We start from the raw sequence: 21,310 nt of genomic DNA, 5'->3' as shown, positions 1-21,310 counted from the left end.
GCGGGCGGCGAGGCCGGGCAGAGGCAGCGGTGCGTGGGGGCGGGAGAGGGCAGGAAGAAGGCCATGTTGCGGCCGCGGCGTCGCCGGCCGTGGCGCGACGCCTCCCCGGAGCCAGCTCTCCTCCTGAGCCGAGGCCTGGCCGGCCTGGCGCGGGGGCCTCCCGCCGGCCTGGGGCCTGGCGCGAGGCAGGTCTCTGGCCGCTCAGAGGCTTTGCTGCCATCCCGTCTCCCTCCGGGTGCTGCAGCTGTGGAGCAGTGGTGCTGGGGCGTCAGCGCGTACTTGGGCCAGCGGGAGAAATGTGCCTTCCCTCGCCTGGGGGCCGCCCAGCTCTGCGCCCCCATCTCCCCGCTCCTGCGCTGGGCGAGCCGAAAGTGGCGGGGCTGCGAGGAGGAAGAGGTGAGCGCCGCTGCTCTCACCACCGCGGGGCCACGGGCCGGGGCCAGCGGGGCGGCGCTGGGCGAGGAGTCGAAGGGAGCAGGCGGGCCGCGAAAGCGCCCCGAGCCCCCGCGCGGCAAGGGCAGGCGGGCACCCGGGGCAGGCCAGCGCTGGAGAGACCCTCAGCCCGCGGCGCGGCGCCGTCCCTCGGCAGGTCAAGCAGGCCGTCCTTGGAGTGACGGCTGCCATGATGGGCGTCCTGCTGCACGCTGAGGAGCACTGCCAGCGCGCCTGGGAGCAGCTCCTCTGGCTGCTGCACCAGTATCGAGAAGTGCGGCAGCCCTTGGCGGTGACCACGGTGAGGGGTGACGTGGGGTGCGGCGTGGCCGGGGGCCGTGGGGGTCCGGGCAGGCGTCGGGGAGCTGCGGGGTGCCCGGAGGAGCTGCGGCCCCTTTGGGCACGAGCGCGAGAGCCAGGGCCTGAGGCTTCGCGGGCTCTTGCTGCAAGAAACCAGCAAGGGGGGAGAGCCAGAAGCCCCGTGCGAGCTGGGCTTTCCCTGGACGTGGGCTCAGGCCGCAGCATCTCGCCGCGATGCCGGTTCCTCCCTTTCCGGGCAGCTGGTGGTGAGAGCCCCCCTCTCCCTCTTGCGCTGCCTTGCAGAGTCTCAGCTACTTCCTAGAGGCCGTGGTGGGCGCTCGGACCCTCGTGCCCCGGGCCTAGCTTCTGGCCATCAACGCTGCTGTGCACCAGCAGGTAAGGCCTGACGCCGCGTCGCTGGCCTGCGGCTCCCGGGCAGCCTCAGCTGCTGCAAAGCTCTGCGTGCGCCCGGGGCTCTGGGCTTTGGCCGTGGGTCCGCGCCCGGAGCTGCCCGTGAGACGAGAGCTGACAGCGCGGCTCCTTTCCATCCCTCTGCGCCGATCCGGCTTTCTCTGAACGGCACCTTGTTCCCGCAGCTCTGTGATGAGATCGAGCCGCCCAGCCCAGAGCACAAAGCAGAGCTGTGCCGCTGCACTGTGCTGCAGGGTAAGGGCAGGAGAGGCCGCGCCGTGCTGCCGTGTGCTGGCAGCTCTCTTGCAAACCTGCCCGTGTGGGAAGAGGCTGGTCGCTAATGGCGAGCGTGATTTCTTCCCCGCAGCCCAAATTTGCCCAGAGGAGACGATCGTGTTCCTGTACTGCAAGCTGAGGAGCAGGAGCAAGGCTGATCGCGTGGCAGCTGTGGAAGTGCTGCAGGCTCTGGTCCGCTCTGCAGGTCAGTGGCCCAGGCCAGAGAAATGCAGTTCCCCCGGGGTGCTGCTGCTTCCTCTGATGTCGCAGTCTGGCCCTGCTTTGCACGAGAAGCTGGGCAGCTGTGAGGAATCCCTCCGGAAACGGGGGCTCGGCCTCAGCGCACACCTCTCCTTGTCCCTTGCAGCCACCGAGACGAGGGAGAAGCTGCCCCTGTTTGCAAAGTTGGTGCAGTCTGTGTGCGGGGACCCCACGGTCCAGGTGAGCTGGTTTGGGCAGGGAGGGTGCTGCTGCAGGGGCAGAGCCACCCTTTCCCTGGGGCAGAGCCTGGCGGGGCTGTAGCAGCAGGCAAAGGCAGGGTCCGGGGTGAGAGCCTGGTGGCGATGGTGGAGCGTGGGCTGCTGCTGCACCCTCGTCGTCTCGGCCCGGCCAGAAGGGCTGCAGCGCTGCAAAGGCAGCTCCCCTGGGGCTTTGGGCCGGGGTGGTAACTGGAGCCTCGGTGGCAGGTGCAGATGGCAGTTCTGCATTTCATCGGGGAGCTGCTGCGCTCCAGTGCCCCGGGCTGCTCAGCGTGGGACGTGGTGGCACACATCTTCAGCGAGTTCAGCCGGGCCTCGGGCAGACTGGTAAGGGCAGAGCGCGACACCCAGGCTGCTTTCCGCGTCCCGGCTGTGCCGCGCTGCCGTGGGTGTCGCTGGCAGCGGGGAGCCGGGCGCAGCAGATCCTCCGCAGCACTGGCGTGGCCTTGCATTCACCGGGCACCGCGGGGCCTGGGAAGGGGCAGTGACGGGTGTTTCCCACCTCTGTCTCGCAGGCGTCGGGGAAGCCTCTGTGCAGTGGAAGCCCGGGAAGAAAGGGCTGTTCAGCGACTGTGCGGGCACGTGCTGGGCACGCTGGACGTCTCTGCCGGAGGGGTGGCCAAAGTGAGTTGTCCTCCGCCTGCCGCTGCTTCTTGCCTGGGGATGCTTTTGCTCGCCTTCCCCGTGGCCCGAACCTCTCCCCTGCCACGCTGCGGAGCGCGCATGACTCACGCCAACGCGCCCGTCCTTTCCGTGCGTGCGCTGCATGAGTGGTGGGGTTGGGCGTGCCCGAGGCTTCCCTGTGTGCGCTGGGACCCCCCATCTTAGCCATTAAAGCAGCAGCGAAGAGCTGGGGTTTCGCTCTGGGGCCAGACTTGCTCGTTCAGCACGTGCTGTGGCTGACGCAAGCCCCGCTGGGCACGCGTCTTGGCTGCGTCCCATACATGAGATGTAGGGGCTGGTGGGGCCATAGGGATCCTGTGCGCCTTTGCCGTGGGGGGTGACCTGCCCCTGGGGGAGCTGTGCCGGCAGCTCTCCCCAACCGGGCAGCCAAAGGGAAGGCGAAAGGGGTGTGAAGCAGGGTGGGCGAGAGGGAGAGAAGGTGGAGGAGGAAGCCAGGGCGAGAGCGGAGCTCCTGAGCTAGGAAAGACCCGAGGCCGAGGGGCTGGGCCGGTGCCGGAGGAGCAGCCATGCCAGGGGAAGTGGGAGGGAGCGGCAGAAATGCCGGCATGCCCAACGGCCTGCTTCTTGCCTGCAGCTCCTGTGGCCGAGGCTGCTGCGGCATGTGGTGCCAGCCCAGCACGCTGGCATGCTGGTCCCGCTCTGCCGCTGCCTGTGTGCCCTGGCCGAGAGACAGGAGAGCGCAGAGCGTGAGGAAGAGGAGGTGGCGTCCGAGGCCCTGGAGCCTGTGGAGCAAGGTAGGGAGCAGAAAGTCCTGGTGCGCTGTGCCAGGCTGGGTGGTATTAGGGCGGTGCGTGTCCCTGGCACCCCCTGCGTGGGCTCAGCCTGCTCTCACTGGGGGTCCAGGGGCTGGTTCCTGCCATGCCGGAGCTGCCTTCGTCGGCAGCCGTTCAGCCACGGGAGCCCAGCAGGGCCGGTGTGGAGGTGGCGCGGCCGGGGTCCCCTGCAGCCCCGCGTGGGGGTGTGGGACGTGGGACATGGCGTGGGCAAGGTCCGGCAGGGCTGGGCGTCTCACACAGCCTTTCTTTCTGCCCGCAGCCCCTCTGCCGGCTCCCCAGGCCCTGCTGGCTCGCCTGCTGGTGAGTAGCTGGTCCCCGGGGAAAGAGCTTTTGTGGCCGGGCTGAGGGGAGAGGCCAGGAGAGATGGTGCCAAGGCCAGTGCCGGCACCCCGGGAGGAGGCAGGAGCTGTTGGAGGCAGCCTAAGCCTCCCCTGCCTGTTGGGGGCTCCTGCTTCTCCTGGGGGACAGCAGTGCCCAGGCGAAGACATCGGCTGCCTGCTGCCAGCTGCGGCTCTTGGGGCAGGCGCGAGCCCGTCTCTCTCCTGCCCTGGCCTAGGTGGTGGCGGCGGTGTCTCCGCACGCGAGCGGTGGCCGTGGAGCGGCGGCCCCGCAGCTGCTGCAGGCGCTCCCCAGCACGATCCATGGAGCCGTGGGAGCAAAGTGGGCCGCAGAGATCCCCCTGCTGCTGCAGCACCTGGCAGGTAAAGTGTTGGCAGGCGGGAGAGGCTGGGGGGGCGGAGGGGCAGGAAAATGCCTTCAGCTCCCCAGCCTGGTGGAGGGGAATGGTCCCGGGTTTGCCAGCACTTGTCAGCCCGCTGGCCTGAGGCTGTGGGGCTTTGGATGGCAAAGACCACCCCTGGGCTCTGCTGTGGAGCCTGCTGGAATAACGGCGAGGGCTTTTGCTTCCTCTGGCTTTGCAGGAACAACCGCAAGCTCCCTGCACGTGGCCGAGTGGGAGAGCCTTCTGCTTAAGGTACAGTGTCCCTGTGGGGCCCCAGCTGGATGGGGCAAATGAGGGGACAGGAAAAGTGGGTGGGAGGAACCTGGGGGCTCCCTGTTTGGGCACTGAATGGCACGGGCGCTTCCCGAGCAGCCTGCGCCTGCCCCAGCCATGGGTGCTGCGCGCTCAGAGGAGCCGCTCTCGGCGCGTTGGGCATAGCTGAGCACAAATGCAGCCAGAGACCGGGGCAGAGGCCTCCGGAGCAGCCCTGCGCCGTGGCACCACCTGCTTCTGGCATGTGCCGAGCCCAGGGGGCTCGAGTGGCACTTTTGGGGAAGAGCGAGAGGCAGGTTGCAGGAGGGGTGGTTGGGGGAGGGGGGAGGGGAGACAGATTGCCATGAGGGGGAGCTCCGCCCCGACAGTCTCCAGGGCCATTTGGATGTGCAAAGGCCTCGGCAAAGGGCAGGGGAGCGTTTGCTTCATCTCCTGCTTCGCCCTAGTTCCTGCAACCATCGCTGGAGCTCATTGAGAATGAGGCCTGGACTGTGGGCCTGAGCCAGGAGCTGAGCCGGCAGCTGAGCAGCTCTCCCCGCCTGTCCTGGGAGAAGGTTTGTTCCCTGTGCGGCGTCGCTGCTGCTCGCTCGTGCGCCCGAGGACTGCGACAGCAGAGCCCTGGGAGGCTCAGCCTGGGGTGAGGGCTGGCAGTGGCGCTCTGCCCTGCGGGCTGGTTTTCCTGCTGCCCACTCTCTTTCCCAAAAAGGCGCTTCCCCCCCGTGCTGAGCTGGTGGCGGGGCCGCCAGTGGCCAGCTGGTGGCCAGTTCGCTGGCTGCTGTTGGGGCTGGTACTGCAGGCGTCTTGGCAGGTCCCAGCACGGGAGGGTGTGCCGTGGCCTGGCCCTCTCCTGCCAGGTCAGGCTGTCCGCACAGCCAGGGCTCGGCCTCTTCTCTTGCAGTGCTTCCTGTACAAGGCTCTTGGCACAGCCCTGGCAGCTTGTGGGTGCCTCAGCCACGTGCAAGAGCAGACACAGAAATATCTAAAAGAAGCCAACTACCTGGAGCTGTGGGAGGCACAGGTGAGGTTTCCTTGTGTCGCCCTGCCTTCCCGCGTGTCCTCGGCTTGTCCCCAGGGCAGAGGGGCTCCGTGTGGCCTGCTCCAGCCCTTGCTGGTTTTCTGCTCACTGCTGTTTCCCGTGGGAAAGGTCCTGGTGGAGCTGGCCAGGGCTCAGCGTTGGGGCTGGAGCGACTCCCTGTTTCTGCTGCATTGCAGGGAATGATTTCAGTTGTGTCCCGCTGTGCCGAGAGCCACTTCCAGCTGGCCTTGTCCTCGGTGAAGGCGTTCATGGGCACTTTGAAACACCAGAAGGTAAAGGGCCTGGGGGCTCATTGCGGGGAGCTGCTGGAGGTGCATGGGGAGACGAACCGCCGGTCGGATGCGGGGCAACTCCCACCTTGGGAGTGCGTGGAGTCCCGGGCACAGCTGGGGCCGTGGGCTGATGACTCAGTGCTTCTCTGGCGAACCTCCAGCAGAGCAACTTGGTGAGGACCCGCGCTGCTCGTGCTGCGCTCATGGTGGTCTACAGCAGGATGGCACTGCGCGCCCCCAGGGAGCAGCTGCTGGCCCATGTCAGGAGAGACATCGTAGGGAACGTCCTGTGGCTCTACCAAGAGGGCTGCCAGGTGGGTGCTCGGGGCGCAGGGCAAAGCCACCCAGGTGACACCAGCTCCGGCCTTGCCTCGCCCTTCCTGTGCGCGCCTCTCCCGTCGCAGCTGTGCCGGCGCTGCTCGCCCTGCTCCCCTGGGCCAGGGTCCGCAGGGGTCTTTCTGTCCGGCAGCCAGGGCAGCTGATTCCCTCCCCGTGGGAGGCTCTTTCCCAGGAGGGGAGAGGAGGTTTCCCTCCTGGGGTGCAGGTGCCAAGCTGGGGTCCGCTAGGCTCCCGGAGGGTGCGGTCTCCCAGCGATGTGCTTGGAGGCAGATTCTCCCCAGCCCCGCTGCTTTCTGCCCTCGGCCCTTTGCAGAGCTCAAAGCATGTTTTCCTCCCCTGGGATCAAGGACGCACAGCTGAAGCTCTCCCTGGTGCAGAGCGTCACTGAGATCAGCCTCGCCATCGGGGCTGTGGGCGCCTGCCCTAGGTTTGAGCTCTGCCGCAAGCGGGAGCTGCTGCAGACCCTGCTGGTGAGTGCCCGGAGCCAGGGCCGTCGCGCAGAGGAGCTGTGGGCTCTGCCGTGGGGTGGGTTTGCTCAGAGGCGGGATGGTCTCCTGGGGCAGCACGTGAGCTCCCGAGCTCCCTGAGCCCCATCCCCGGGTGGCGGGGCACTTGGGTGCTGGCGCATGAGGCCATGGCAGGGGGGATGGTGCGGTGTGTCTGGGTGCTGGCGAGCCGCCGTCTCGTCCTGCGGGACCTTTGTGGGAGCTGCAGAGGTGGTGGGGCTGGTGTCTGCAGGGTCTGGCAGAAGAGCCTGTGGCTGGGGCAGGTGGGAGGGCTCTCCTGTGCCCCTGCCCACTGCCCACTTTGCGCATGTCTCCTCTGTAACTTGCAGGAGGTGATTCAGGAGGAGCCGCAGGAGTCGCCGGTGTGCCCCCGGGCCATCGTGGCCATCGAGCAGTTGAGGTAGGGTCTGTCCCCGGGGCTGTGGGAGTCGCTGCGTGTCCCAGCCCAACTGGCTGGGCTGGGCTGGGCTGGGGCTGTGGGCATTGGATTTGGGGCTGTCAATCAGGACAAAGCCAGTTGTCCTTTGACTCGCTCTGGAGAGTGCTAGTAAGCCTGCTCTCTGTCTCCTCTCCCTTTTTTCTCCTGACAGCAAGGTGAAGCCCCATCTGAGGAGGGAGGAAAAGCACAACCTCCTGGCTCAGTGCTTCCAGGGCGTCGTTTGCCTTCATCACCCGGAGCAGATGGATGAGGAAGGGGAGACAGCGGCAGCTGCTCCGTGCGCACCGGTACCCGCTGGCCCTTCTCGGCCGCCCCTCGGTGGGGGTGCAGCTCCAGGCTCCCCGCGTTCTGGCAGCCACTGGCTGTGCTGGTGTCTGTGTGGGGTGCCCAGCCTCAGTCCCCCTTTCTGGTGTCAGGGTGTGCATGCGCCGTCCCTGCGAGCACTGGGCCAACTCATGGCAACCCTTCTCCAGGCAGAGCCAGCCCCTGTCTGCTTCAAGGACATGGTGCAGGTGAGTATCCCCGGGGTGGCGGGGAAAGTGTTGCCACTGCCAGAGTGGAGCAGAGCCGTGGGGATCCTTGCCCGTGGGGCTGGTCCGAGGAGGAGAGCTTCCCTGTGACTAGGTGCAATGCCCCCCTTTGGCGAATAGGCAAATGGTCCTAGGTTCAGGCCCCCTTGGCCTAATTTGGCATCCAAGCTTTTCCCAACGGCAGCAGCTTGCTTGCAGGCAGCTCAAAGTGTCCTGCAGAGCCTCCTAGGTGAGCCAGAATTTCTCCCCAGGAGCAGCTGTGAGCAAGGGGTGCTACACAAGTCAATGGTGCCCACAGCGAGAGCCTGGAGCGGGTAAGGCCCCGCAGGGAAGGGCTCCTCGCCTGGGGCCGGGGCCCCCGGAGAGATTGGGGCTGTGGAGGCGGCAAGGCTGGGAAGGGAGGGGCTAGAGGGGGGCCCTGGCGGGAAAGACGCCTGTGGTGAGACGGGTCCACCCGTGCCCAGGTCCTGCAGCGCTGGCTCACCTCGGCCCACGCATGCGAGCGGGAGAGGGCCCTGCAGGTCTGCGTCCAGCTGCTGGGTGCTTATGAAGAGCGATGCGAGCACAGGGTGAGCAGGGACCCCACGTGCAGGGAGCTCTGCCCGGGCAGGTGCCGGGTTGTGGGTCTCCCGGGGCTGCAGGGCAGCCCCTCATTTGCCCCCCTCCCGGCCACAGCTCAGGGGCAGCATGGCCGGGAGAGGGCGAGCAGCTGTGGGGGCTGCCGGTGACCTTTTTGCCTGCCTCTTGCTCCTGCAGCGAGGCCATGCGTGCGAGCAGTTCGGCTCCCTGGTGGGACTGCTGGGGCCTTTGACGTGCGATGCGTCAGCCACGTCCCGCTGGTGGGCAGCGACCTGCCTCGGCCGCCTGCTCCAAATAGGAGGTGAGGAGAGCAGGCAGGGCCGTCCCCTGCTGCTGTCTGAGGGCAGGACATCGTGTCCCCAGCGCCAGGGACCGTCCTCCTCTGCAGCCGGCCACTCGCCTGGCTAGCAAACCTGCTGCGCCGCGTTCGGGGGGGCCCTGCCTTCGCCGTGGCCTTTGCCACGCTCCCAGGTCCTCCTTTATCCGCATGCGGGGCCGGAGGTTCGCTCCCCATGAATGTGACTCTCCTTTCTCCCAGCTCCAGCCAAGACCACAGACGTGGCGCCCTGGCCCAACGAGATCAGGTGCCTGCGTGAGAGGCTCAACACCATCAGCTCGGAGTCTCTGCTCGTGACCTCCGCCAACACTGCGAAGGTAACTGGCCCCCGAAAAGTGGGGAGGGGGCCATGGTGTGTGTGTGTGTGCATGTGCATGTACATGAGAGCGCTGCTGTCAGGACGCGAATTTTGCATCCGAGCAACCTGTGACGTGGTCTCCTCTGTTTCTGATTTCTCCCCAGCTTGTTTGCAAATATTTCCCCCCAGCCCAGGCCACAGACTTCACGAGTACCATTTTGGAGAGCTTGCTGTGTGGCAGGCCTGTGTGTGCGTGGGCCGCTGGGCAGTGGATGCTCACCTTTCTGGGGGAGTGCAGAGAGCAAATCTTCCAGAGAGCGGCGTTTTTTTCCATTTGCCTGTGGCTGCTCTCTGTTGCTGGCTGTTGGCCCTGAAGAAGGATGGGGAAAGGCCACACCGAGCCATTCTTTCTTGCCTTCCTGCTTTCAGGTGCCCAAAATCGTGACCATCCTTTCCCCCTGCCTGTGGAGCACGCGGCAGAGCACGCCCAGGGGGTTCGCGCTGCGGGCAATGTTCCTCCTGGCCCGCTCTCACCAACAGCCGGTGCTCGACAGCCTCCTCCAGAGGCGCCTGCCCACGGACAGGTCTGTACCCTCGCCCTTCCCTCTGCAGTCAGAGCCAGCCCCAGGGCGTGCCTGCCTGCGGGGTCCCGCGAGGGAGCAGGTGGTTTTTCCTTGGGAAAGGCTGAGCGCTGCAGCACCGTGGGCTCATGTCTCTGTCCTGACCTGGGCATCGCCCGCCCCATTGCAGACAGGGAAGGCGTTTGGCCTCTCGTGAGGGCGTTGCAGGTGCCCGAGGCTAGGGGCTCACAGGCGAGCGTCTGTTCCCTTGCAGTGACACGGTGGAGCTGTGGAGGAGCCTGGGGAGAAGTGCCCTGGGATGCCACATCTTGGTGCACTTAACTGAAAAATTAAGGGCAGCTGGAAAGAGCAGCCATGGGAGCAACTGCTGCACTCAGGAGCTGGGCAGCAGCCAGGCTGCCCTGGAGCCTCACACGGTATGGTCAGCAGCAGTTGCATTTGTGCTGCTTCGCGTCTGCTTTCCAACTCGTGCTTCAGCGCAAGGGAGTTTCATGCCCTTTGCGAGCACCCATGGAGCCTGGCGGGGTGCTGGGGCAGTGGCAGCAATAGCAGTGTGGGGAGCCAGGACAGTTTGCTGCTGCCGGGCCGCAAGGCTGTCGCCGCAGTGACAATTGGAGACAAAAAGCCTCCCAGGCCAGCGGGGGGACGTGGAGGGTGGGAAAAGCCCTTGTTTTTTACCAGGTGGTTCTTGGTTGACTTTCTCTGTAGATCACCTGCAGCCTCTTCGAGGTGGTGTCAGTCCTACGGAACGAGACGCTGGTCCAGCGCCTGCTTCCCTCCCTGCTTCCCAGCCTCCTGGGGCAGGTCAGCGAGACGCTGGGGGAAGAAATGACACTGTCTCTTGGGGAGCTGGGGAGCGACGACACGCCGGGCAGGTGAGGAGCAGCAGGGGCAGGGGTTGGCCTGTGCCCCAGGTCTCTGCTCATGTGGTTTGTGGCCTGCAGGCGCACCCGACTGTCCCAGTGGCCCTGGGCTGCCTCCGCGGGGAGGCAGGACCGGTCGTTGCAGGGCAGTGCACCTGGGCATTTCGCCGCACATGGCGTGGGCATGGGCCGTTCCTGCCCATAAACTCTGTGTTGCCAACTGGGGGGGGCTGTCGCGGGGTTCCCCATAGCACCATGCTCTGCCCACGCTCCTGCTGTGCAACGGCAGGAGCAAATCGGTGCTGTGTGCCACCTACAAGGCACTCTCCCCAAAGTGCTGCTTAGCAGAGCACTTGGGGAGTGCCTTGGGCACCTGGCGTGGAGTCAGCCCAGGGACCCTGGGTTTTCTCCTGCCGTCTGTGGGTTAGGGGCAGGACAAAGGGCAAAAATGCCAGTTTTTAAGTTAGCTTGAGACTTGAAGACCTTGGAGCGTCATTTCAGGAGTACTTTGCCTGTCCCTCGGTGGAGTTTAGGATGAGTGAACGAACAGCTCCCCAAGTGGCTGAGCTGCTTTAGCTCTGCCAAAGAGAAATCTGCCCCCAAACTTCTGTGCCTGGAGATTTCTTTGGGGTTTTTTTCCAGCAGGCTTTTTGTGGAGGCGTTAGAGCTGGTGCTGGCGAGGTGCCTGGAGGAGCGCTGGCTGCGGCTGCTCCGGGAGCAGGGAGTGTGGGTGTCCCTGGCAGACTCCCAGGCTCACACCGCCGGCGTGTGTCTCCTGGCGAGGTGAGAGCCCCCACGATGTGTCCTGCCTTGTCGCGGGGGCTATGCCCAGGGAAAGGGCTGCTGGGACCTTCCTTCATGCCCGGGAGCTCTGCTGAGGTGCAGAGCAGCATCTGCATTGGAGCAGGTAAATTTGGGAGTCGCGGCCCGTGGCCGTCCTGTGTGACTGTGTGTCACGAGCCTGCTCGTGCTTTGTGCGCAGTGTGCTGCTCCGCGCGGAGCTCGTCCCGCAGCGCCTGGTGCAGAGCCTCTTCCCGTGGCTGGGTTCACCCTCGGCAAACCTGCGGCTCACGGCCACGGCTTTCTTTGCTGAGGTGAGGCAGCAGGCTGGGCGGGGCGGGCTCAGAGCAGTTCCTGCGTCTTGCCCAGCGTGAATCGCGTCCTGATGCTAGTGGACCCGTGGCTTTATTGCAGCTGGTGAAGGACCATCTGGTGGAGAAGAAGAAGCTCCTGAAGCCCCTGCTGAAGGCCCTACTACAAAGATCACGTGACCCCATCAACACCGTGCGGCAAATGGCCATGAGAGGCGTGGGCAACATGGCCAGTGGAGCACCCACAAAGGTGAGACGGCCTTTTCTGCGCTCTGAGCACAGTCCGAACTCAAGAGGTGCCGGTGGAGAGGTGTGCGGGGCTTGCGGAGCCTGGAGAGACGAGCAGAGGCAGACGTGGGGCTGTGCTAAGGCCGCGCTCCTCGCTCTGATGTCAGCAGGGTAGCAAAGGGGAAAGTGGATGCAAAGCGGGGCTCCTCAGGCAGGGGGTTGCTCTGGGCTTGCTCGAGCAAGTGCAGCCCTTGGCGCCATGGTGAAGGGCAGCGGTGGGAGGCAGGGATAGTGAGCAGCTTGTGCACCTGTCGCTCTGCAGCTGCGGAGGCACAGGGCGGCCGTGATGGAGGTGCTGTGCAGGGGCCTGGAGGACGCGGCCAGCACGGAGGTGGCTGCCGAGTGCCTGCTGGCACTGACGAAGGTACTGGGGCGGCTGAAGACGAGGGCCATGGGCTCGGCCTTGGAAGACATCTCCAGGTCCACCCGGGCGTTTTTGGGGGCGGTAAGTGAAGCCGCTCGTTCTCCTGTTGGGCAGGCGAGAGCCGTCCTGGGGCCTCCGCCCCCCACAGGCAGCGCCCCACTGGTGCAGAGCAGTTTGTACGCGGTGCCCGCGTTAGCGGCCTGCCAGATGGGTTTTACTGGTCACAGGAGGAAGAGGTCCTGCGCTTCTCAGCCTTTGCCCTCTACGGCACCCTGGCCTCGTCTGCCTTGGGGAGGAGGTCCTTTTTCAGCAGAGAAGTGGAGGAGGCATTTCCCAGCCTCGTGCTGCACCTCCGGGGCCCAGCCCCAGCCGTCTCCAGTGTAAGAGCTCCCGGGGCTCCTTGTGGAGCTGCAGAAAGCCCTGCGGCGCTGGCAGAGCTGCGGTGCCACTACCACCCGTGCAGGGCTGCCAGCATCTCCACAGGCCCTCACTGTCACCGTGGCAGCAAAGTTTCTCCATCGGCGCCCTGGGCAGGTGTGCAGCATCCTTGTGATGACAGGGCCCGATGCTCTTTTTCAGGCGTGCAAGGTCGCTCTGCACCAGTGTGCCCCGTTTCTGGGGTCAAAGAGGGTGCAGCAACGCATCGCTGCAGGTGCCGGGCTGAGCGTGGCTGAGCTGCAGGACAAGGTCTGCGGTCACCTGGTGAGCGAGCGCTGCAACGCGGCCCGCGGCCCTGTGGGCGGCCATACCCTGGCTCCTGCACCGCAGGGCCACCTAGGTGCCTGGCCACAGGTTGGCGGAGGGGCATTTGCAGCCGGAGACGAGTACCTGTGTCCTTGCTTTGCCCTAGGCCCAAGACTGCCCCGCGCTGCTGGAGACGCTCTGCAGCACAGCCCGGAGCTGCTGCATGGGGAGCTACCAGGCACCGCAGGCGGAAGCCATCACCGTCCTGGGTGAGAGACAGCACCGGGCTCTCATGCTGCTCCTGGCTGTGTCCCCCGGGTCAGGGTTGGGCCTCGGGGCTGAGGTTGGTTTTGGGGCCAGGGCTGTGCGCTGATGGCTGCGTTTTCTCATGTGCCAGGCATCCTCCTGGACATGGCGCCAGCTGAGCGGCTCCAGCGGTGGGACCTGGCGTTCTTGTGGGGAGGTAGGTGACGGTGACTGAGCTCCTGCCCTGTGGGCTGGGGAGCTGTCCAGAGGCCCCGCGGGTGCCAGGCCGAGGACGCTGGCACCGAAAGCCAGGGGGCACGGGGAGAGGGGACTTGTGTGGTCCCCAGGCTCCTGGCCGGGAAAGCTGCCCCCAGTCCGGCGCCACAGAGCACCGGGGGCCGCAGGGGAAACGGTGGCCGAGCACCCACGGTGCCTCCCTGCGGTGTTGTTGCAGCTCAGCGGAGGTGAGCTGAGGCCCATGTGCGCAGCTGGCGGCAGTTGCAGTGGATGCTCGTGACACAGGTGGTGGTGGGGGCGGGGCCGGGGGTGGGATGGGCGCCAGGGCGCATGCATGGGCTGCCACAGGCGTGCAGAGAGTGCAGTTTGGTCCTTCGTGGCCGCTGTCCGCCCCCTCTCTCCCTCCCTGCCTCGCTTGGCGCCCCCATGGCGGCCCAGGCGCTGGGGGAGAAAAAGAGAGGGACAGAGGAAGGGGAAGGGAAAGGAGAGAGGGAGAGAGAGAAAAAGAAGAAAAAGAACGAGAGAGAGAGAGAGGAGAGAGAAAGAGAAAGAACAGAGAAGAAGAGAGAGGAGAAAAGTGAAGAAAGGAAAGAATGAAAGGGAGAAAAGAGAGGCCAGAGAAAGAGCTAGAGAGAGAGGGAAAGACAGAAGGAGAGAGAGAGAGAAAAGAGAGGAAGAAGAGAGAGAGAGAGGAACAGAGAGACCCAGAGCAAAGGAACCATGGAGAGTATTGCCAAGCAGCCTATTGCTTCTTGCAGCCTTTGCCAACCTGGTGAAATCGCTGTGATGCGAAGCAGCTCCCCGAGTCTCACCTTGGAGAAACAAAAGCAGCCGCAGGACCTTGCGGGTGAGCGGCAGCTGCCCTGCCCAGGAAGGGGCAGCAGATGGGGGCCGTGGCCACAGGACTGTCTATCCGGCTGCAGCGGCAGCCCAGCGCGTGGTGAGCATCACCTGCATTTTCCTTGGGGGACTCCAGACGAGCGGCACCTCTGCTCGGGGACCTCTGCAGCGGGGGAAAGGAGTCCAGGTTAGGGCTAGGCTTAGGGTCAGGGGAGAGAGAAAGCGTCGAGCCCCGCGTGGAGTGGGGCTGCTAGGGGCATGCCAAAGGAAATGCCCAGCTGCACCAACACTGCTCCCAGCGCACGTGTTTTGTTCAGGCCAAGAACAGGCCTGGTGGGCTCAGGTTCAGGCCCCGCCTGAGATTAGGGCTAGGCTTGGGGTTAGGAGAGAGAGAAAACATCGAGCCCCCTGTGGAGTGGGGCTGCTAGGGGCATGCCAGAGGGCTAGGGCTAGGGAGGAACAAAGAAAGAATGAAAGGGAGAAAGAGGGAGAGAGGGAGGCAAGAGAAAGAGCTAGAGAGAGAGGGAAAGAGAGAAGGAGATAAGAGAGAAGAGAGAAAGAAGAGAGAGGAAGAGAGAGACAGGAAGACTCCAGGCAAATTCCAAGCTGCCATCTAATCGCTACCTGCACGGCTGCCTCTCTGGAATAATTTCAGGGAGGAAAAACCTCTGCAGCTCAGCAGCCGAGGAACCTGTTTCCTTTCCAAAGAGTCACTGCTAGAGATCTGCTCCACGAAAGAGCCATTCATTTCCCATCATCAGGAGTCCCATTACCAGCTGCCTTTTTCACCTCGGAGGAATGGGAGCGGAAGCTGAGGGCCCACTGCCATCTGTAGGGCAGGGGAGTTTCCACAGGCTCACGAGAGTAGCTCTTGCTGAAATCTTGACTAAGCTAACTGGCAAGTATGAGCTATTCAGAGAGGGGAAAAGAGCGGCGGGGGTGGGGGGGGGAGGGAGGGAGGAAGGAAGGAGCGCTGGGAGGGGGGGGGAAAGGTTTAGGCTGCAAGGGCAGCAATATGCAGCTGAGAAGTTACCAGCTACTATCCCGACTGTCGTCTTCTCAAATCCCTAACTGAGGGGTAACCGTGCAGACTCTCAAAGGAGTTTTTCTAAGAATATTTTCTAATAGAAGATATGAAAAAAGAAATGAATCCATCTATGAGCAGTATGCATCTGGCCAAAAAGCCAAGGGCTTCCGTGTTGTAGAGCACAGGGGAGAATCCTAGAATATCAGAGGAGTAAGATCAAGCTTCAGTGTCAGGTGAATAGGATCAGTGCTACACTGAGTCCTGCTTATTAGTAACTGAGGTGAGAGCTAACCAGAGCCTTGTGGTTTGCCGAGGGAAATGCAGTCAGCTAGGGTATGTGCTCCAACCATAAAATTAAAGCATTCAGGCATATACACAGAACTAGAGGGACGTCATGAAGTATTTTCCTTGCAGCACGCAACTTGTGAGTTAATTTATTGGGGTGGGGGAGAAGATTTGCAGACGGCTAATAACATCCTGTACTGTTTTGAAATTGGCAGGAGAACACTTTCCAGCTTTCCTTTTCCACTCCTGCAAAGCGCTGTGTCCCACTTCTCAAAGGACTCCAAAGAAGATGAGAGGAGAGAGGAAAAACACCCTCGCACTTCCAGTTCTCCCTGTGTAATCCCTATCCAAGTGCCCAACCTGTTGGCAGAGGCAGTTTCGACATCTCTGCGGTCTCAGTTGTAGAACATGAAGAAAGGCCCTGTAAGAAAGCCTTAATCAAAGCGAAGATTTAAAGTGGAAATATGTAACGTTCCCATCTTACCTATGGAGAAGTTCCACCCCATTGGCTGGGTGTGCACCTCTGTCTTGGCTGAAACAGAACATGGGCTCTCTGGATGAACGTTTCCACAGATGATTTCTTTAGAGCAGTTTTCAGTTATTGCTCAGGACTTTCTCTTTTAACATCTAGAAAAACAAATAAAGCTATTACTGTTGCAGCCAATTATAGACTAACCTCATTCACTTTCCTAGTCTGGGTAGGCCCATGTAAACGTTCAAAGTAATTTGCAGCTAGTTCACTTTGCATCTCAACCTCATTTCAAGAAAAGCAGCCAGCAATGCTTACAAAGGAAACCGTCACTGATTCAATCACAGAGAAAGAGTAGCTGGTTTATGACATTCTGGCAAGGCAAAGCAAAGCAAAACAAAATCCATTAGTGCAAATTATTTCCACTCACTTCGGATTTCTGCATAGCCTCTTGCCATCAGCTGATGGTATACATCAGACTGCTGGTATATCCACCTATATTGATTGAAAGGGCCACACCCGTGTTTCTCAGTGAACTTAATGCAGTAATACGTAATTGAAGCATCTACATTTTAGGTTGAAAAACATTTTTTTTTCTCCTCGTTTTCATATAATACAGGAAGATTTTTTTTTAAATCATGGGGGCCAGGTGCTCTCATACTGAGCCTCGTGTCAATTCAAGGGCTTACGCGGCCGTGGGAAACGCTTGGGTCATCTTTTAAATCTAACAAAAAATTGTGGCATAAACGGGCAGTGAAACTGCTTCGTGACCAGACTAGAAGATACACCATCAAGGTACTGTACAAATGACAAAAGTAGACTATTTGACTAAAAAGTCAGAAAAAAAGAAACCTGAGAAATTATTCTGCCTTCACTTCATACACAAAGATGTATATTATCTCTGCCCGGGTCACTAGTCTGCCTCCAAAGGGAGAAAGATGAAGACCTAAAAAACGGCAGCAGTAAAAAGAAACACCAACAACATCCCAACTGGAATTCGAACTAGAATCAAAAATGAGATTCATGTCAGTCATCAATTAGCCTCACTCAAAACACCTCAGAGACCAATACCAGATCAGGTACTACGCTTTTTTTTTTTTTTAAGTGAAATAATCTTTTCATATCTTCTGGCTCAACCGGTAAGTTCCCATGTTCCAAGAGAAAAAAGAAATTTAGCCTGTATTGTAAAGGTGTAACTAATGTGTGAACGTATCAGTTCTTTAATCATAAATACCAATAAAGGAGTGGAATCTGCCCCTGAATAAAAAGAATTGCAGCAACTTTCCCACGCTTACAAGAATGATTGTATCAGCATTTTTCAATATAAGATATGATTCTTCAGTAACCATTCATTTTCTTAAACTTGCCTGTTGTTTGAACTAAAGAGCACAGAAATATGCTGTAGAGTCTACGTCTGTCTCAGCCTCATGAAGTCCAAACTAAAGCCACCACTGGACCATTGCTCCCATTGCATGTGTACAGCAAAATGAATCAGGACAATAGTTCAGGTTAGAACAAACTATTTTTTGGTTGGATTAGTTCCATCTAAAATCAGCTTGCAGTGCAAACATACAAACGTTTGTGGCAGGAAGTAAGACTGCAAAACTATATTAAAGAGGGAAGGCATTAACATGCAGTCTCTAAGGATAACACACAGGCACTAGGAGATCTTCAGTGTTCTAGTTTCATTCTCATTGCCAGTTCAAATATAAAATTGAACACACATCTTTTGTGTTAGTTGACCTCCACATCACTTCTCCAGTTTCCTTTCTGCCTTTCCTCTGATCTTTAGCCTCCTCTATTTCAGTTAGTTCATGTCCTTCCCACCGCCCCCACACTGGCTTCATAATTAATGCAAGTAAAGAAGAGAGCAGAACAGGCTGGGATAGTTTTGACAATACAGAAAAAGAAGGCCTTCTTCTCCAAAACCCTGTACAGCAGCCTCAGCACACAGAAGAGGCAACTACAAAGTTGGGCTTCTGAAGCCCAGGAACATGGCATGCTCAACTATGCTGCAGGGATGGGCTGCGTGAACAGCTGGGCTGCAGGAGAGCGGGAACACGTATTCCCTGAAATGCACCTGCAGAGAGCATTTCACCACCAACCTAAAAGGCTTGAGCATATTTGGATTCCTGTTATTCCACCATAATTGGGCAGATTTTCAAAGGATATCAAGAGGCACAAAGGAATGTTTTTCCCTGCCAAATTTCAGTATTATATATCAAAACAAAGTGGAAGATCAACACAGCAAAATGTTACTTTCTCCTAATGGTGTTCTTAGAAATGGCTTGAGTGATCTGCCCTGAAACATACTAAAAATTTTTAACTCAAGACAGACCAACTTTCTTTTTACAAAGTTCAGGAAAGTTGTGAACACACTGAAGGTAAGTTTCTACAGCATATTCTTTAGAAATCACATGCAGAGACACAGTTACAAATTTTTCCTGCAGAATACCAATTATAAGTTTTATTGTTTTCTGTGTAAAAGAACAGTCATTACAATTTCATCTTTGCTGTAAAACTGAACACACCACCAGTGATGCACACATACTGAAAGAGTTGCTGTAATTAGAGCAAATACTCCATGATTTGTGTTGGGACATGACCAGAGGTTCGGTACACTTAGCTATTGTTCCCAAGTTATTTAGACAGCCTGTATTTAGCTACTGTACATCAAGAGCATCAAAGAAATAACACCTAGTCTGCTATTAGCAGACTCATGAAATTTAAGGTTACACTAACTCAACAACAAATGGTTTAGACAGATTCCCCACTGACTGATAGTCAATATTTAGTTTGTGCTACTGCACGTGTGATGTGCAACTCCTCCTCATTCAGCACAGTACATATTATGCTTTGCAAAACTAAAGTCGTTCCTAATGCTGATATTTATTTCAAGCACAGACTGATGAAGCATAACAACTTTAAAATTGTATTTCAAACTATGAGATGCTAACAGTGTTGGAAAGGAACAGATGAGAAATTTCCATTTGAAAAACTTCTACTTCAGTTGCCACAGAATATAATCACAGAGATCAATCACTGGATGCCACCAGAGCTTAAGAAAACAAAGATCAAAATAATATATATGAAAAGAAAGGTATTTAGTGGGGTATCATCCCCACTAAATTCTTCCCGTAGTGCCTACATCACTGAGGAAAAAACATTTTTCAAAGCAATTCCCCTTGTCATGCATTCATGTTTTAACTCAACTGCAGAGGGAGTTTTTTTGATGTTATTAAGTTTCAACATCTTCATTATGCTTTTCTTCTGAATTTGGTTCCCAGTCAGAATCTTCATCAGTAGGTTTGCACTCTTCTTCATCATCATCTATAAAGCTGTCATTAAGATCATACTCATTTGGTTCACCACCATTGTCACTGTCTTCCTCCAAAACCCTTTTTTCCTATAGGGAAAACAAAAAGAATATATTCATGAATCATCACTACAGAAATAGAAAGACCTTGAGGAGACTACCTAGTTGATCTTTCTCCTCAAGAAAAGGAAGGCTCAACTAAAGCACTATACCCAGTTTTGACAATTTTTAGCTTTATTTTAAGAATCCCATGAAAAGTTGTACCATCTCTCTCAAACACCTACTGCAGTGCTTAACCTGTCTGCTCACTTAGAAAGTTTTCCTTAATGGCTTTAACAAAAGTCTCTTTTTACAGTGAAGCCAGAAGTTTCTTCCTTTTCTCTCTGCAGTATCTTTTATGCCTTTAATATTTCGCCCAAATCCTTTCTTCTCTAGACTACACATTCTTTAATTTGCCCCTCATGTATCATGCTTTCAGCACATCTGATCTTTGATGCTCTTTTCTGGAATCCAAGCCTTTTCACCATGTCACAGCCTACACAGAGCTCCAGGTAAGGCACTGCACATTCCCGGCAGACAAAGATACTACATGGTTAACATACAACCCCCCCCCGCCCCCTTTCCCCCAGTAAATAAAATACAACAATATGATTTCATAACTTTCACAACTACTGTTCTTGCAATACAGTTAAAGTACACTAAGTTATCTGCGGTTCTGCGGAAACAGATCATGGGACTGTAATAGATCACAGAAAGGCTGAGGTTGGAAGGGACCTCTGGAGGTAATCTAGCTCTCCTTAGAGCACATTGCCCAGGACCATGTCCGGACGGACGGCTTTTGAATAGCTCCAAGGATGGAGATGCCACAACCTCTCCGGGCAACCTCTTCCAGTGCTCGGTCACCCTCACAGTCAAGAAGCTTTTCCTCATGCTCAGATGGAGCTTCCTGTGTTTCAGTTTCTGCCCGTTGCCTCTCGTCCTGTCGTTGGGCACCACGGAGAAGAGCCTGGCCCCCTCCTCTTGACACCCTCCCTTCATGTATTTATACACAGTGATCAGCTCCCCCCTCAGCCTTTTCTTCTCCAGGCTCAACAGGCCCAGCTCTCGCAGCCTTTCCTCATAGCAGAGATGCTCCAGGCCCTTCATCATCTTAGCAGCCCTTTCCTGCACTCGCTCCAGGAGCTCCATGACTCTCTTGTATTGGGGAGCCCAGCACTGGAAACACCACTCCAGGTGAGGCCTCCCCAGGGCTGAGGAGAGGGGCAGGATCACCTCTCTCGACCTGCTGGCAACACTCTGCCTAATGCACCCTAGGATACCATTGGCTTTCTTGGCCACCAGGGCACACTGCTGGCTCATGGTCTACTTGTTGTCTACCAGGACTCCCAGGTCCTTTTCTGCAGAGCTGGACCTCGGAGTCCTGATAGATAACAACTCTTACAGCAGAACTAGTAATTCTGGCAAAAGGCTGACTACTTCCATCAAACTATTTATATTTTGCTGTTCTGCTACAAATGTTTGAGCATACTATGATGTTTTTTTCCATACTTCAGTGCTTTTAGATTTCAGCAGTAAATGTTTTCCCTCCATGTCTTCACACTCCACCTCTTCCTGCTAAAATTTATTTATTCCTACAGCTCCCAAAGCAGCTCATTAAGCACAATTCTGCTTTTTCTCTGGTACCACATTTAGCAAGATGACCTTGACACTTTCTTTGAAAGTGCCTGCTCCACAGTGGGGAGAAAGGATACTGACCGTCTCTCTCAAAGAGTTATATTTGAAAGTTAGAGGATTAGCTTGCTAGAAAAACTACAAAAAAGTTAAGAGCATTCTGTACAGCCCATAGCCACAGCAGGTCATTCATCCAAATAGTGACAATTTAGTGTGACAAGTTACAAGTGATAATTCAGCAACAACATCAATGTTGACTTTTTTTTTTGCTTCCTCCCCTACAGCCATTCCCCAGTGAACTAATCTTAGCTTATGTTTCAGAGCATAAGCCTCATTCTTTGCAGGCTGTTGCAAACCCTCTGGTAGCAATTAGTCTGAACATGTCGAACGTCATGTAGTCAGTACCCTTCTGGTTTTGGTTGGTGGAGTTTAACTACACGTATAAGGAAATATCAACTCTGCTATGCTTAACAGTAAGCAAAGCTGTGCCAAATAGCACATAATAATGGTTAATGGAAACCTTGCGTAACTCAGTAGGACAGCCTCCAACATGGATAGGCTGAGCCTAACCTTTTACAAGCTTTGCCCTTAAGAAAACTAAGCCAGTCATTCAACCAGACATGTAAAAAGAACCAGCAAATTAGCAGTACTTCAACTAAT

At 57.9% G+C, this 21,310-nt stretch overlaps 3 protein-coding genes and 1 long non-coding RNA gene across 4 annotated transcripts; all 4 read left to right on the top strand.

The window, feature by feature from the left end:
• The first annotated feature begins 2,238 nt into the window (after window positions 1-2,238).
• On the top strand, window positions 2,239-3,658 carry LOC138068479 (uncharacterized). The gene is made up of 3 exons (XR_011143309.1): window positions 2,239-2,522; window positions 3,157-3,316; window positions 3,618-3,658. It is a non-coding gene; the product is annotated as an uncharacterized lncRNA (long non-coding RNA).
• Window positions 3,659-3,721: 63 nt separating this feature from the next.
• Window positions 3,722-6,840, top strand: LOC138068517 (maestro heat-like repeat-containing protein family member 1). Its single transcript, XM_068956345.1, has 8 exons — window positions 3,722-3,766; window positions 3,915-4,059; window positions 4,279-4,331; window positions 4,799-4,906; window positions 5,251-5,370; window positions 5,565-5,660; window positions 5,822-5,974; window positions 6,347-6,840. Exons 1-8 carry the CDS (start codon window positions 3,722-3,724, stop codon window positions 6,584-6,586), a joined length of 960 nt encoding a protein of 319 aa, XP_068812446.1. The 3' UTR covers window positions 6,587-6,840.
• An 80-nt stretch (window positions 6,841-6,920) lies between these two features.
• On the top strand, window positions 6,921-11,044 carry LOC138068478 (maestro heat-like repeat-containing protein family member 2A). The gene is made up of 9 exons (XM_068956089.1): window positions 6,921-7,231; window positions 7,361-7,456; window positions 7,939-8,043; window positions 8,231-8,354; window positions 8,592-8,707; window positions 9,118-9,272; window positions 9,523-9,685; window positions 9,978-10,144; window positions 10,775-11,044. The coding sequence occupies exons 1-9, from the start codon at window positions 7,187-7,189 to the stop codon at window positions 10,917-10,919; spliced, it is 1,116 nt and encodes a 371-aa protein (XP_068812190.1). The 5' UTR covers window positions 6,921-7,186; the 3' UTR covers window positions 10,920-11,044.
• LOC138068516 (protein maestro-like) lies at window positions 10,931-13,970 on the top strand. Its single transcript, XM_068956344.1, has 9 exons — window positions 10,931-11,039; window positions 11,093-11,226; window positions 11,327-11,473; window positions 11,774-11,956; window positions 12,103-12,255; window positions 12,455-12,577; window positions 12,726-12,828; window positions 12,957-13,022; window positions 13,801-13,970. Exons 1-9 carry the CDS (start codon window positions 10,931-10,933, stop codon window positions 13,827-13,829), a joined length of 1,047 nt encoding a protein of 348 aa, XP_068812445.1. The 3' UTR covers window positions 13,830-13,970.
• The last annotated feature ends 7,340 nt before the right edge of the window (window positions 13,971-21,310 follow it).

This window comes from Struthio camelus, chromosome 10 (assembly GCF_040807025.1).
Source record: "Struthio camelus isolate bStrCam1 chromosome 10, bStrCam1.hap1, whole genome shotgun sequence".
Taxonomy (NCBI): Eukaryota; Metazoa; Chordata; class Aves; order Struthioniformes; family Struthionidae; genus Struthio; species Struthio camelus.
Note: the sequence above shows the minus strand (reverse complement) of the source record. Positions and strands in the feature narration are given on the sequence as shown.

Bases quoted from the DNA above. Each gene is read 5' to 3' on its own strand.
- LOC138068517 (XM_068956345.1), top strand. From the start codon at position 3,722: ATGGTGCCAAGGCCAGTGCCGGCACCCCGGGAGGAGGCAGGAGCT. The intron at 3,767-3,914 runs GTTGGAGGCAGC...GCCCTGGCCTAG, and splicing joins CCCGGGAGGAGGCAGGAGCT to GTGGTGGCGGCGGTGTCTCC. The intron at 5,975-6,346 runs GTGGGTGCTCGG...CCTGGGATCAAG, and splicing joins TCTACCAAGAGGGCTGCCAG to GACGCACAGCTGAAGCTCTC.
- LOC138068478 (XM_068956089.1), top strand. From the start codon at position 7,187: ATGGATGAGGAAGGGGAGACAGCGGCAGCTGCTCCGTGCGCACCG. The intron at 7,457-7,938 runs GTGAGTATCCCC...ACCCGTGCCCAG, and splicing joins GCTTCAAGGACATGGTGCAG to GTCCTGCAGCGCTGGCTCAC. The intron at 8,355-8,591 runs GTGAGGAGAGCA...CCTTTCTCCCAG, and splicing joins CCGCCTGCTCCAAATAGGAG to CTCCAGCCAAGACCACAGAC.
- LOC138068516 (XM_068956344.1), top strand. From the start codon at position 10,931: ATGTGTCCTGCCTTGTCGCGGGGGCTATGCCCAGGGAAAGGGCTGCTG. The intron at 11,957-12,102 runs GTAAGTGAAGCC...TACTGGTCACAG, and splicing joins CCCGGGCGTTTTTGGGGGCG to GAGGAAGAGGTCCTGCGCTT. The intron at 12,578-12,725 runs GTGAGCGAGCGC...GCTTTGCCCTAG, and splicing joins ACAAGGTCTGCGGTCACCTG to GCCCAAGACTGCCCCGCGCT.